A 15,644-nucleotide genomic window follows, 5' to 3' on the forward strand; every position below is an offset into this window, starting at 1 on the left:
GTACAGGAACGACCCACCTCAAATGCACTACACAGCCTGCACCTGGGGGTATCACAGAGTGATACTTAATCACTGCTTTTCCTCCCAGTAACAAAACAAAACAAAACAAAACAAAACAAAACAAAACAAAACAAAACAAAACAAAACAAAACAAAACAAAACAAAGCAAAGCAAAACAAAACAAAACAAAACAAAACAAAACAAAACAAAACAAAACAAAACACCAAACCAAACCAACCAAAACAAAACAAAACAAAGCAAAACAAAAAAACCAAACCAAACCAAACCAAAAACAAAAAATGGAAAAAAAAAAAGAAACCCTCCTAGCTTCCACAGGTCTTCTTACCAGGCGAGAGGTTTATGGAAGTGACGACTGATTTCACCCAACATACAAGCCACCTTCTGAACAATTTTCAGAGCTGTCCAAAAAAACCCCAGATCTTACACATCAATCAGTCTAAAGAAAGTACAGAGGTCTCTGCACTACTAGGACACAGGCAGGAACACTTGGATTTACTAGACACCTTTGTAAAACCAAAAGGCGTTACACAACCGTACCAGATCCTTGAACCAAAAGACTTTTCAAACCACCTGTTTGTTGACACAGTCCTTGCACTTCAACTCTTCCACCCATGACAATATTCTCTCAGGGATCAGACTTGCCTGCTCTGATGAGAGAATCAGTCAGCACAGTTCACTTTGAACCAAGCTAAAAACAAGGCCCAACCTCTACATTCACACTTGGGATACACGGCTCCTAGCGCAGGGCTCACACTGCGGTCCCACCTGAGGTACTGTCCCGATCCGATATTGGAAGTCGATATCGGGGATGGTTCTTAAACAATCCCAAGAATTAGATTAAGGCACAAACGAGGCCGGATGCCATACAAGCTTACAAGTTTTATTCTCTACAACAACTAATACTTACGATAGGACAGAGAGGAAGAGAAAGTCAGAATCCCTAAGCAAGAGAATGGGAGAGGCGCATCTGTTCACCACCACCAATATAGGACTCCAGTGATGTATTGTCTCGGCGCGGTTGTCCAAGTCCCAGACTCTGTGGAGGTGAGCGAGCGGGTGGAGCAGGTGGAGTCGGTGAAGTCCGTGGAGACCTCCGAGTCGCCGAGCACAAGAGTGAGCGGAGCCCCAGCAGTTATAGGTTTCAGTCCACACCATTTCCCCGGAAAACCGCCCAGTTCTCCTAAAATAGTTTAGTTCGCACAATTTTCGCCCGCGTGCCCAGGTGTTACTGTGCTGGCTCCCCAGCCCCAGTTCTGACGGGCAGCGTGTCTCCAGCGGCAGCCGTCCCGAATGAGGCTTTTTCTTGCCAACAACAGGATGCTGTGGTCACAAAGTAGGTAAACAAAGTCCCTTCTGCTCGGCAACAGGAAAATGGCGGTAGCGAAACAGTGATGTTGAGACAATATTATTTTCTGTCCTTACATACCAGGGCATGCTGGGAGCTGTAGGCCTGGGGATGCCAGGTGGCCATGTTGTTCCCAGGGTATGCTGGGAAATGTAGGCCTGGGGCTGCCAGGCAACCATGTTGTTCCCAGGGCATGCTGGGAGCTGTAGTCCCGGGGCTGCCCCATGGCCATGTTGTTCCCAGGGCATGCTGGGAGCTGTTGCCTGGGGCTGCCCCATGGCCATGTTGTTCCCAGGGCATGCTGGGAGCTGTAGGCCTGGAGCTGCCCCATGGCCATGTTGTTCCCAGGGCATGCTGGGAGCTAAATGCCTGGGGCTGCCCCATGGCCATGTTGTTCCCAGGGCATGCTGGGAGCTGTAGGCCTGGGGCTCCCCCATGGCCATGTTGTTCCCAGGACTTGCTGGGAGCTGTTGCCTGGGGCTGCCCCATGGCCATGTTGTTCCCAGCAAGTCCCCCTAGAGGGACTGGGAATATGCAGCTGCCTGGGAGAATTACCAGCCAGAGTATGTGTGTTCAAGCCTTGCTTCCCTTGCTGGAAAATAGTTCATTTTTATATACAGCTTCTCACCACCGAGATCCAGGCAGTAGGGATTGTGCCCTGTGGGGAGCAGCCTGGTGACTGGAGCCTGCTGCCCTTCAGTGGCAGAGTTGGATGCTTCTCGCTGACAGGATTAAGTTGTAAAGAGTCATCAGGAGAGTCTGCAGCTAAAGCAGTGATTAACTAGACCTATTGAGTAAACTCAGCAAAGGGTGGCAAGCCTTCTGAGGCACCTGGGCTATAACAATAGCCAAGGGAAGTGGGGTAACAGAGCACTGCTGTCAAAACCATATAGCACCGAGAATAAATGAGGTTCTATAATACAAGCAGAGTGCATGTGCCCCAAGAAAGTTCAGCAACTTGTTGACCACCAGTAGTCTCAAAAGACCCCAAGAAAGCCCCACAGGAGCAAAGTGACATACACAAGTGCCTTATGCATATGTAAATAATTTCAGGGAACTATTTAGTGTGAAGTACAACTTGCCATCTGAACATGCCCAGAAAGGACCCTGAGGGGCTGGATATTGAACGGTGGAGCATGTTGATAGGTCACAGGTTTTTTCTTTTCCTTCCCTCACAAAATTCCACTTTGTTTTGATAGTAAGTGAAACCACATATATTTCAATGTGTTTTCTCGATTGGTAGTTTTTGCCTAACATATGGGATCTCCAGGTTTAAACCCTGGTGCAAGAAAACCCCAACAAGGTCACATGTCTGGAATAAAGGTTTGCAAGTCTGGGGTATACCATGGTTCTATTCCACGACTCACAACTAATTGTTCACAAACAATTCCTGAGGAGAGTATTCTCATGGGGTAAGGGATTTATTTCCTGTGTTTCAACTCTATTATCTGTATTGGACAAAAAGTGTTTAAGGGACCAAGCCCCTACCCCATTTGTTAGGCATTTGAATATGCCAACCCGGGGACAACAAGACTTTGTGTTTGTGGTGTATGGATTAACTGTGGCGTCTCAATACATACTGGATCCCCCCTTTGCAAGGGGTCCAAGTCCCCTGCCCAGTAGGCATCTCATTGAGGGGCCCACCAGGACCTCCTCTGCCAAGCTGCTTTCCAGCAAGGTGACCCCTGACTGTGCCGGGGCCTGGGCTTGTTCCTCCACAGGCACCAGACTCGGCACTTGTTGGACTTGATGAGGTTTCTGCCGGCCCCTTTCTCCAGCCCAGCCCGATCCCCACACGCCACCGACTGTGGTACCAGGCACCCCCACCCCCTGTTTTGTGGGTGCAAGCCGTGCCCAATGCCTGCTTGTCCCCACTGGGTTCAGGCACTCAGAGTGACACAGCCCCAGCTGTGGGACGGATGGATGAGCCCCAGCACTAGGATAGAAAAAAGACTGAACATTTCAGATGGGGGGCAGCCCAGGGGGTTCCCAGCCCTGCACCCTGCCAGCTGCTCACTGGCAGGGAAACCCATTGCTCTTCTGGGAGCAGCGCTGCCACCACGGGGGCTTGCAGAAGTGGATGCAGTGGGGCCAGCAGTTGCATCTCCACCGAGCCTTTGGGCAGCCCCACAGCCAGGAGCAGCCGTCCTGCAGGCACAGTCCTGCCTGGCACAGTCCTGAGGCCACCTGCCCACGTGCCCTGCCCACGGGCTCCCGGTGCTGGGGCCTGGGCTCTGCTGGGGTGCTCCTGCCCGGCCCCACATGGATGGTGCTGCCCAGGCCCATGGAGCTCATTCTGCCTGGTGCCAAGGGGCTCCTCTTCGTCACCCCCACCGGGCTCCTTCTGCCCATCTGCACAGGGCTGCTTCTGCTTGGCACCGTGTCCTGCCCTTGGTCTTTGTCCCCATCTGCTGTCTTCCCTGAGTCTACATCTGCCCCCAGCAGCTCCACTCAAAGGCCCTGGGGCACCCTCTGGGCTGCAGCAGGCCTGGTTAGAGCTGCTCCTCTTTCCTGGCGGGGGGAAGGAGGGCACTGCAGGGGGGTCCCACCACAGGCTTCCTTTCGCAACTTGGCCATCATCATTTGCAAAAACTTTTTGTACTGCTTGGTCACTATGATGGTGTCCTGGACGATGCGGATGAGCTCCTTGGCGAGGTTCTGTGTAACCACAGCTATGGCTGAGGGGCTACTGGGTGTGGCTTCACATGGATGGGGCTCTGTGCTGTTTCCCTGACATCCATGAGGAACTCCTGCTGAGTCCTGGCCAGGGGCGATTCCCAGCTTCCCCACTGGCACCGAGTGGCCCTGAGGGACTGGGAATGTGCTATGCAGGTTAGTGCCACTGGCTGTACCATCACAGCAGGCCAGTGGTCTGGGACGCGGTAGAGGGAGCCCAGGGTAGAGGAGCTACTGCATGACAGGGAGGGCAGCAGGGCCTGTGGGGACTGGTGGTCCCTCCGTAGAACATCTGCACTTGCCCTGCAGTATAGGATGGGGAAGAGAGAGAAGGCTGTTGCCCTGCAGTGCTCATGCACATCTGCAAGCCCACGTGTGGAGTTCCAATTTCTGCTAGTGAGGACTGGCAGGTTTCTTGGACAGGGAGACTGGGAGGGCAGTCAGACGTTGGGTTGCCTGAGGATCCTGACATCTTCTTCCTCAACCAAAGTGCCACAAGTCCCAGAATCACACAGTGGTCATTGTTGGAGGGAACCTCCGGAGATTATCTAGTCCACCCCCGTGTAAAAGCAGGCTGTGCTAGAGCAGGTTGCACAAAATTCTGTGCAGGTGGCATTGGAATGTCTCCAGAGGCCTCTCTGGGCAGCTTGTGCCAGTGATGTTAGTTGGAGTGCTGTGTGAGGGTCCCTGCGCTGCTGGGGGGCAGTGCCTGTACCAGCTGCAACATCAAGGCACTGCAAAGGGGCAGGGAGATGATGAGCACAACAAGCCCATGCCACGCTCCCTGCCCCCCACACATCACAGTGCCTGTTGCCAGGTCCCTGATGGCTGTGGAGGCCACCTGGCCCTGGGCACCCTCTGCCCCAGGGTGCGCTGGAGCTGTCTTTGCCCTGGAGTTGTCTTAGGCTCGCTCTAGTCCACCCAGGATGCCTCCTGAGCCCTTCCTTGCACCCCAGACCCCTCTGCAGGGACTCTAGCACCAAAAGAAAGCCCACTGGACTCGGGGCCTGGACCCTAGATTCGACCATTCCCCTTGAGTCTCCACGGCACTCCTCCATAGGTGTCTGTAATGCCCCAGAGCCTTGTGTAGCTCTCTAGCCAGATCATGGGAGCCCTCCTGAGGCAGTCAGGGTGACCCAGGCACTCTGTTTGTCCCACAGTCCCCCAAGGAGCCCTGCAGGGTCCCTCTGGCCCCCTTAGCGCCTCTGTACTCTGCCTGGAAAAATTGCTGAGCGCGTCATGGTGCAGGGACATGGCGGAGCAGTCAAAGCAGCTGCTGTGCTTTCACTGGGTACCTGGAGACCCATGGGACAAAGTTACGATGGACTCTCCTCTAACTTCTCCCCTCCATTGTTCACTCTATAAGCATCATGGTACATTGCATATTCATTGTTATACACAGGCTTGGCTTGTGTATGCTGAAGGAGGTCTGGACTAGATGAGGTCCCAGTCAGCCCCTCTCTCCAGCCTGCCCAGGTCCCTTGGGATGGCACCACGATGCCCTGGCCTAAGTGCCGCTCCTCCCGCTTTGGTGTCATTTACCAAAGTGAGGGTGCCCTCTGCCCCATCGTGGAGACCATTAATTAAGGAAGGTGTCAAAGAGGTTTGCAGCCAGTACTGACCCCTGGTGCCACCGCTAGTTCCTGGCCTCACACCAGACTTGGTGCCACCGAGCAGCACCCGCTGGGCCCGGCTGTTCAGTCCTTTTCAGTCCTGCTCGCTGTCGGCTCACCTAGTCCTTTTCCATTTGAGTGACTTGAACTCCATGTTTAAAAGGAAGAGATGTCAAGAGGGGCCCATGCAAGCACACAGCTTTCAAAACCCCGTGGCATAAACTTCCCACACTGGGTATTTCCACCAACTCCCCCAAAACCTAGAGAAGTACATGCCCCCTCAGTGACTTGTGCAAGGCCAACAACTGCTTTTAATTCTGGCTTTGGCTTCTCTGCCGGTGGGTTCCAAATGAGTGTTGTTTTTGCAAGGTGATCCCCAAAGCTGAAGAGAGATTAAAGCTCTTCATCGATGGTCCTGTGGGCAGGTGGGCCAGCTGGTGGAGCTGTCCCAGTCTCTGGAAGCTCCCTCTGAGCTCTTGGTGACCACAGGCAGCACTGGGAGGAGGGACAGGGTGGGCTGCTGGTGCTTTTTGTGCAGCTTGTTCAAAGTTGGAGTCACTTGCGGTGCTTCCTGGATCTTCCTCCTCCTCCTCCTCTCTGATTTTCCATGATACAGATGCTGTGCTCCACGCTCATCCAGGGTTGCAAACCGCCCGTGTCTCCACCACAGCACCCTGAGTATTTCTCTCAGCTGCATCTGTAGTGCACTGAAACCCTCCTCCTCCTCCTTGCTGAGTGGTGGTACTCTGTGTACTCCACAAACCGGCTGCGGAGATCACAGCCACGCCGTGGGGATCTGCTCCGCTCTCTCTGCCTCAGCAGGCTTTTCTCCCCAGCAGCCCTGGGTGGAAGAGGTGACTCGGAAAAACTGTTGGAAAGCCCTTGAGTTGTGTCAATCCTGGGAGCATGACAATGACTTGGAGGACTCGTTCTCCTCCTTCTCCTTGGTGACCAGTGGTACTCTCCATGCTCCACTAACTGGCTTTGGAGACCATAGCAGTGCAATGGGGATCTGCTCCACTTTCTCTGCCTCAGCAGGGTTTGCTACCGAGCAGCGCTGAATGCAGAATACTGGGAGCTGACGTTAGAGGTCCCTGGAGCTGCGTTATCATTGTGAGTGTGGTCACAACTTGGAGGACTCGTTCTTCTCTTCCTCCTTGCTAAGGGGTAGTACTCTTTGTACTCCACAAACTGGCTACAGAGATCATAGCCACACCGTGGGGATCTGCTCCGCTCTCTCTGCCTCAGCAGGCTTTTCTCCTCAGCAGCCCTGGGTGGAAGAGGTGACTCGGAAAAACTGTTGGAAAGCCCCTGAGTTGTGTCAATCCTGGGAGCATGACGATGACTTGGAGGACTCGTTCTCCTCCTCTTTGATGACTGGTGGTACTCTCTGTGCTCCACTAATTGGCTGCAGAGATCATAGCTGCGCCGTGGGGATCTGATCTTTTCTCCCTGCCTCAGCGGGGTTTGCTCCCAAGTAGCGCTGGGTGCAGAGCATCTGCGGGAGAAAAAGAACAAACAAGGATCAATGTTTGTTTAGAGCTGCCTTTGCAGCCCCCTCTGGGGTTCACTCATTTACTTGGAGTGGTTTCTATGACAGAGAGAAGACATGTCAAGACAAGAATATGGGAAATTCAGTTGGGGTCTTCCCACTAGGTCTGCCCCTGTCACAGCAAGACCTCGCCTTCATACCCCCTACGGCCTCCATTTCATAGAATCATAGCATCACAGGATGGTTTGGCTTGGAAGGGACCTTAACGGTCATCTAGTTCCAATCACCTGACATGGGCAGGGGCACCTTCCAACAGACCAGGTTGCTCAAAGCCCTGTCCAGCCTGGCCTTGAACACTTCCAGGGACGGGGCATCCACAGCTTCTCTGGGCAACCCCTGCCAGTGTCTCTCCACGCTCACCGTAAACAAGTTCTTCCTAAGATCGACTCTAAATCTACCCTCTTGAAGTTTAAAACTGCTGCCCCTCACCCAATCACTACACATCCTGATCAGGAGTCCCCCAAATCTTCCCTGTAGGCCGCTTTAGGGACTCTTCTCTGTATCAAACAGCTACAGAGAGCAGACAAGTAGCAGTTTACATCGGGGCAGCAGCCTAAAGCCCAGCAAGGGAAGGGAAGTACTGACGGGGGGCAGTTCACGTTGGACAGCACTGAATGATGCGGGTAGTAACTGTCTGCTAGGATGGAAAGACTCAGGAGGATTGGAAGGAAAATAGCCAAACCGGGAAAGGGAAATGTATTCTCGACACATTTTGGTAGTGGCTATTACCTGACATAAAAAAGTAAATAGGCTTGCTGCGCGAGAACTGTGTTTATGTCTCAACGATCCACCAGCGTATCGTCCATCTGGTACCACAGTCCATCACTGGCCTGTAAATAAAGGCAATGATATCTGGAGATGAAATGCGTGGTTTCTCCGGAAAAACACAGGCAGAAAACTACACAAGCAAGAGTCCACCAACACAGATCCAATGCAGCCGGTAAGGAGACCTTCTCCCCCAGAACCTTGGCTGCCAGAAAGAGCGCCGCCAGTTTCCCTTCCCCAGCACACATTCTTCCCCGTGACAAAGGAAGTGGCTCCTTACCTTTGTGTAGCAGAAATAGTGTCCTGCCAAGGAGCTGCCACCGCTGTGCACCAGGACAGCGTATAAGGCGTAGAGGAGCGGTTCTGCAGCTCCCTGAGACATGTATGGCCGGAGATCCAAGTACTGGGGATACTGCACAAACTGGGGAGAGACCAAGAGGGCTCAGGAAGGATACTGCCATACCACGTGAAACAGCGTGCCAAGACCGGGGCCCAGCCATGTTAAAATACATCTCTGGGGCTCATCAACACTTCTTGTCCCTGAAGCAGCAGGTAATGCCTTGGGTGGCAGGAAACTGTTCTCGGCCAGAGCAGCTCTGTCGCAGCAGAGCATGTGCTTGCCTTGCCACAGGAGCTCTCCTCTCCCCAGAAGGGAACACCAAAAGCTCCACCTGAACAGCTTGTGACAGAGCATCCTGCTTTGGGAAATCTCCTGCTCCAGGACAAGAAAGAAAGTGGCCCTCCAATTGCGTACACACCTTGCCGATCTTCCTGCCGGAAAAATCAAAGCGTTTCAGGCACAGCGTGAGAACCTTGGGCACGCGATCGATTGTAAACCTCTTGAGGGCAGTAACCATCTCGTCACACCTTGAAAGCAAGCAGAGAGCCAAGCACTGAAATGCACCCTAGCTTGCCCCAAGGCAGCCAGACAACCTTTTCCACCTCACACGTCCTCACGCCATTTCAAGACTCTTCAGAACCATTAGGCCGTAAGAAAGAAAAGCTGTGCCTCCTGATTGTACATCGAACCTCCTGAGGCTCGATGACAGGCAGCATCTCCACACAGGTACAAGTCTTAATCTGGTGTTAGACATCCTCTTACCTGCTACATCGAAAGCTGTTTTCACCAGCCAGCCGCTCGGTTTTGACAAAATTCTCCAGAGCTGCAGTGACAGATGAGGCTGCCTGGAGGGGTGAGAAGGGAGAGCTCTGAGCTGGGGGAAATGCCCTCGCCCAAGCACTCAGGACGAGTTGCCCACAAGACCCAAGTGGATGACGCTGAGGAGACCCACCGTGACCCTGCAAAGAGTAGCCAGATGGAGGAGGAAAGAGGGTATGATGCCGAACATTTCCCTCACTTCACAGAGATTTCCGGCTGACACTATCAAGAGCTACCTCACTGTGCCACCGCTCAGTTCAGCTGCCGATGGTGTGCAGGGTCATCAGGAATGACAACAACACGAGCTATCAGCCTAGGAGCCAGGTGGGTGTTGAGGGAAGGCAAAGAGATGGTGGCTGAGAGTCCCTCAGTGCAGAGAGTATAATGCGTGCTTGTCTAGCACCTACAGGGAGACCGCTGCCATGGCCTTTGCAGGACACCTCCCATACCACTTCCCACCTCCCACCAAGCTCTCCTGTGTTCACAGTGCACTTTTCAAGGCCAGCTGCACACATTCTGGGAAGCCACAAGGAGCTTGGCATGTCTTGAAGCACAGTGAGAAACCCTCTTACTTTGATATCCAAAGGCACATCCAGGAAGGCCTCATAGGAATCGGAAACTGCTTTGCAGCTGCAGCACATGACTGGAAGGCAAACGGAAATGCTCAGCAACAGGTGAAGTTGATAGGTTGTGCCCATTTATGCTTTTCATCTTTTCTAGAGCCAGCCACACGCTCATCTGTTTCTCACAGGCACACAGCAGGGCACAGGCAAGTGTAAGGAGAGCAAAAGTTGTGGAAACATACCTCTGGACCTCAGGAAGCCCCCAGATATTTGATGGACGATGGTAGTATGTTGAGAAGAGATGTCCCAGCTGGAAGGAAACAGTAAAGCAGAGAGTTATCTCCTCCAAGAGTTTTCCTTTGCCTGCAAGCCCTGGTCGTACTGTTTCCTTGATGGGGGTACATCAAGGCAGCCAAAAGTCTGGGCAACTTTGAAAGGTCGTTTGTTTGTGCTTACGCGCTGCTTCCAGCCAGACAAGCTCTCTGCATGGCAGTGACAGTACAGCGTAAGAAGTCGTGGGTGTCTTCCTGCATGCCAAGCATGAAATGTCCTCCTATTCCTAATCAAGAGGAAGATAGTACTTCAGTCCTCCACCAACAGAGGAAAGCACATCAAAGTAGCTGAGGTGACCTACGTGGGAGGGCATTGATGATGTGCCTGGGCTGTATGGCGCTGGCTGAGGTGTTCAAGGCATTGTTAACGTGCGCTTCCATGATGCACATCATGCAGAAGCCTTGCTGGCGACCTGAAGAGGGAGGGAGGGAGGGAAGCAAGCCAGTCAGGTTAGTCAAAGAGCCATTGTGATGGGAAACCTCATGGAGATCTTGGAGTTGTCCTAGACAGTCTCCTAGCCCTCCCCAGGTGCCAACGGCCCAGTATGCCTGCGGCGAATGAAGAGACGGGACGCAGCTTGATGCAAGCAAATGTCCATTTATTAGTGATTTTCTTACAATTATATATGTTTCTACCTTCTACATATTACACACTGATTGGTTAAATCTTAAGCGTAAAAAACCACTGATTGGTTAATATTTAAGGCACACCGTTAGAACAATAGGAACTTACTAGTTTATCTTGACCTAGCAATAATTTCTATTCCAAGGTTAGGGAGTTTCTTTCTACGCGGCTTTCTTGATTACATATTGGCGCCATCCGTTCCCTTATCTGGCTACTTGTTTCTCTGTCCGTCTGGTTGCCTCCTCAACTGTAACGGCTCAGGGGTCTGCAGTTAGCTTGTTCCTTTGCTCCCAGGGCTTGTGCCCTACAAGTTCTAACAAGTCTCTATTCATCAGGCTATCAGTACTTGGACTCTTGTCCTTGAGGCCTTGTCCTACATTTCCCCCTTCCTGTTGCACAAAAAGAACCCCTGAAATCGAGCAAAAACAAGGCACAAGTAATAGAACAAATAAAAAACCAACTAAGACATATTATCAATGTCAAAATAACCCACTGTCTTTGTTCCGTACAGTTTTACAATTTCCCCTTTTTGTTTTTGAACAGCTAGTACCAGGTTTGCCATGTTCTGCAGGGCCCTTGCAAACATGACAGCAACCAAGGTAATAGCAAACAAACAATACTGCCAATTGAGTGAATGGATGCCAAAAAAGGCTGACATTTTCTCAGGTTTTGATAACATGTTGCTGCAATGGGGCGCCTAAAATCCACGCAGCACATACCGTCAAAATCCTCACAGCCACGTCCTTGAACCAACAACAAAAAGCAGCGGCAATTTTGACTCACATTCTTAACTGCCTACCAAACAAGGTGATTTAACTCTTTAATGCTTTCCCTGCTGTTACTCTGGATAAGAGAAGAACCCCTGCGACACGTTCCCATCATAGCCTCCTACTACATTAGTATCTACAGAAAGACAATTATTGACATTCAAAGTGTAAAGAATATCAGCTTCTTTTGGATTAACATTATACATAGGTGGAAGGGCACACCAAACAAGAACTGGTTCAGTCAAAAAGTTCGAAACATAGCATGCCTTCTCTGAACATACCTCTGGGGTCATTCCCTTCGTTCCCTCTTTTTTTATGCAAAGAGAAACACTTTACCAAAACAGAGAAGCCCCTATTTACATCTCTGAGCCCGGACACAAACGGCAGCTGTATGCTCCACCAGGCTGAGGGCAGAAATCATTCATGGAGTTACATAGCTATATATCACTACAAGCATGCAGATACCTATTTTTCACTAGATAACCATGTTTATCTTTCCTAGTCTCCTTCACAATACCCAGCTGTTCTCTCATCTCTTGTTAGGTCAAATAATTCTCCAGTTTCCTCTCCTATCTCTCTCTTCAGACATTCTCTATTCTCCCCTTTTATGCTTGTTAATTGTGAGGAGGCAAAGGGTGTGTGTAGCTGGGTGACCATGACCTGCTTTAATTTACAATCAACTAAACACTGAATACAGAAAAAAAAAGGTATGGGAGACATAAGGCAAACATCAACAAGGTGGTTAAAGATAATTATAATAAATCCTGTAATACTTTTGAGTCATGGCCCAAAGTTTCCCAGCCGTGAGAAGAGACCAAAGGCATCCCGCCCCTGGCTCTGTTGCAGATCTTTGTTTTAAGGCTTTTGAGTTTTGTATACTTTTGTAAATTAATTCACAGTGGTCACTCAGATTCACGTAACACATCCTATCAAAGTCTTCACACTTGTGTCCCTGTGCTAATAATAAAAATCAATAGCAACTTGGTTCTGTAGCAACATATGATGGACAGAATCAACATCTGTTAATAAGCCAGAAAAAAAAAAATAGTATTTGTAGTATTACTTTGTTTAGCAAGCTAGCAGCCTAATTTACTAAGCAAGTTAAGAGCGTGTACTATTCTTACAGAAGAGATTAGAGAAGCAAAAATCTGTTATGCTGCATTCCAGAACTCAGCCTGAGAATTACAGTCTGCTGTGAGTTCTGCGTTACAATCATTTGACACATGTCGGGGTTGCGATTGTGAAAGTTGCCCGTTTACAGTTTTCATTGCCATTATCACAGCTAGTTGTTTTAAAAGCAACCCTTGAGCTTCCTGATGTTCGACTTGTTGCAAAATATTCTGAAGCCGATCAATCAAGTTAGTATTAAAGTTAGTGACTCTCTAGGACCCTGCAAGACTGTGGCAAGACTCCCGCATCCTGACTGCCTTAATAGCCATCTCATTCATTTGCAAACAGTTGTCCCTGGGATACCTTGCCTGAGTCACAGAATCGGCACAGTTAATTGCTCCAGCTATCTGCTCATAGTTAACAGCAATTCCCCAATTAAGGTTTTCAATCAAGGCCACTACACGTAGCTCACAAAAATCAAATAACCACATCATATACTGTATCAGTTAGTACCATACAAAGCAATAACTTCCAATCATGCAGTGTGAGTGTATAAGGCTCTGCCATTACTTCAAGAAGGGACATAGCAAATGTATTATAAATCCTCCCTTCCCGCACTGCTTTGCTTAACTCTTTAACAGCCTCGTATTGCACAGGCTGCCACTCTGCAGGTTGATTTGTCTGACAAAATACTGAACATGCCCTAGCGACTCCCAAAACCCATCACTTAAGTGTTTCCCACTTGCATTCCTGCCACCGATCCCTCAGACTCCCTTTCACCCTCCCCCAAAATACAATCAATGCATCAGGAGAGACAAGGGGGTGGGGGAAAGGTCTAGCTCCTTTTCCAGATCTATAGGACCTGGATCAAAAGGTTTATCAGTGTCAATAAAATCATTGTCCGAGTTGTCCTGTTCCCGTGCTTGGTCCTGTGTTGTGAGAGTCGCTGCAATCAGTGACAGAAGCTTTGAGGGCAGAGGAGGTGTGGACGGAATCGCCGTCGCTGACGGTGTGTTGAGAAGAGTCGCGCTGTTGGTGGAATTTACAGCTTCCTCTGGTTTAGCACCGTTAGTAGAATTAGTCCACACTTGGCAAAGAGTAGTCAGAATTTGCCACCAAGATGTTAAATGCATTCCCGACACGGAGTTTCCCTCTGCGGCAGCATCATACAGTTGGCTGCTGACCGCTTTAATTTCTTTCAAAGTCTCTAAAGTTTCTTGACTGCTCACCTGTCTCAATGAGTACAGGTTTCTAAAGCTTCTTAAAATTTCTTCAAATATTTAAAATCTCTAAGGTTTCTTGGCTGCTCACCTGTCTCGATGCATACAGGCGTTATCCTCGGGGTTTAGGTTGTCCGCCTGGTCCAGACAGCAAGACGATCGTTCAGCCAAGCCGTCTCCTCCGGAACGCAGCCCTCTTCCACGAGCTGTCTTTTTTCCGTCCTTATTCTTCCAAGGCTTCGGAACACCACCATAGGGGTCACCATTTGAGGAGACTGAGGCACGGACTCCCTGATCTGACTAGAAGACCCTTTATGAGTCCATATACGTCTCTTTCTGGGGACGAAGCGTGATTCCCCGTTACAGATTTCCCACAGCTCACCTCTCAACTTCGGAGGGATTTATGGCCAGCCGGCTCCTGCTTCCTTTCAGCAGATCATTCAAAGTTCTGTGGGATTCGCTGCATGTCGCTTAGATAGGCGATTCGAGAGCCCTTCACGTTAGATCCTTAAACGCATCACGTTGGGGTCACCAATTTGCGGCGAATGAAGAGACGGGACGCAGCTTGATGCAAGCAAATGTCCCTTTATTAGTGATTTTCTTACAATTATATATGTTTCTACCTTCTACATATTACACACTGATTGGTTAAATCTTAAGCGTAAAAAACACTGATTGGTTGATATTTAAGGCACACCGTTAGAACAATAGGTACTTACTAGTTTATCTTGACCTAGCAATAATTTCTATTCCAAGGTTAGGGAGTTTCTTTCTACGCGGCTTTCTTGATTACATATTGGCGCCATCCGTTCCCTTATCTGGCTACTTGTTTCTCTGTCCGTCTGGTTGCCTCCTCAACTGTAACGGCTCAGGGGTCTGCAGTTAGCTTGTTCCTTTGCTCCCAGGGCTTGTGCCCTACAAGTTCTAAGAAGTCTCTATTCATCAGGCTATCAGTACTTGGACTCTTGTCCTTGAGGCCTTGTCCTACATATGCCCAGGACATCTCAGTACACAGAAAACATTCTTGAGAGGGATGCTTCACTGACAGAAGTTTTCTGTGCAACCAGCAGAGAGAGTTTAACCTGCAGGAATCGGGAACAACACCCGGGACTAGAAAGAGGCGTCTTTGTGAGAGCGAACACACCTTGATAGGACAAGCAGCTTCTAGGCTTGAGTGTTCCCAGAACACCAGCTTGGGGGCAGCTGACAAAGAAGGGCTGCTTTTCTCCTACATCCCGTTGCAGGTTCTGGGGATGCTTGGGAAGTGCCCAGCAGACTGACAAGGAGGTCTTCCTAAAAGTACTCACAGGAGCTGCTGTGCTCATGAGAGAGCGGGTAGTTGGCAAGAGGGGGTGTGTACGTCAGGCACTGCAGCACGGAGTTGAGGAAGCACGTATTGTCCACATTGTAGAGGCCTGCTCCAGCTTTCTGCCTTTGCTGCCAGTCCATGCAAATCTTCTCCGGGGGAAAGAGGATCCTTTGTGGTGGAGCCATTCCCTCGGCAACAACTGCAGGGAAATGATGGTTTTGTTGCACAGAAGCGTATCTGAAAAGCCAAGCTCTCTGCAGGAGCACCCAGGACAACCAGCTACAACTTCCAAGCCAGAACAGGGGAAACCCAACGCTGCCTGTGACATTTACTGCTTGGAAAAGGTTTGGGAAAAGCCTGTTCACCTCCTTCTTTTGCTGGAAATCCAACAAACCCACACTCTGATTTCTGGGCTCGGGATACCCGCCTTTCCATCTAGAGTGTTGAATGATCAGGTCAAGCCTTCCCTTTTTCTGACTGTCACTTGACGAAAACAAGCAGGCACCAAGCCCAGAAGGGAACCCTACTGATGTCAGTTTGTTCTACGAGCAATGTCATCTTCCAAATGCTTGTGTAGAATGGCAGAG

General features: G+C 50.2%; 1 protein-coding gene across 1 annotated transcript; it reads right to left on the minus strand.

Moving 5' to 3' along the window:
• Positions 1 to 735: 735 nt before the first annotated feature.
• LOC130159828 (ubiquitin carboxyl-terminal hydrolase 42-like) lies at positions 736 to 15,242 on the minus strand. Its single transcript, XM_056361868.1, is given in 13 exon segments — positions 736 to 835; positions 929 to 1,112; positions 3,916 to 4,024; positions 4,219 to 4,345; positions 7,937 to 8,037; positions 8,253 to 8,393; positions 8,731 to 8,839; positions 9,075 to 9,157; positions 9,704 to 9,774; positions 9,937 to 10,004; positions 10,151 to 10,253; positions 10,329 to 10,439; positions 15,056 to 15,242. Coding segments are annotated over 13 exon segments (1,494 nt in total).
• Positions 15,243 to 15,644: the final 402 nt, after the last annotated feature.

The sequence above is a fragment of the Falco biarmicus genome, chromosome 16, assembly GCF_023638135.1.
Source record: "Falco biarmicus isolate bFalBia1 chromosome 16, bFalBia1.pri, whole genome shotgun sequence".
In the NCBI taxonomy this organism is placed as follows: Eukaryota; Metazoa; Chordata; class Aves; order Falconiformes; family Falconidae; genus Falco; species Falco biarmicus.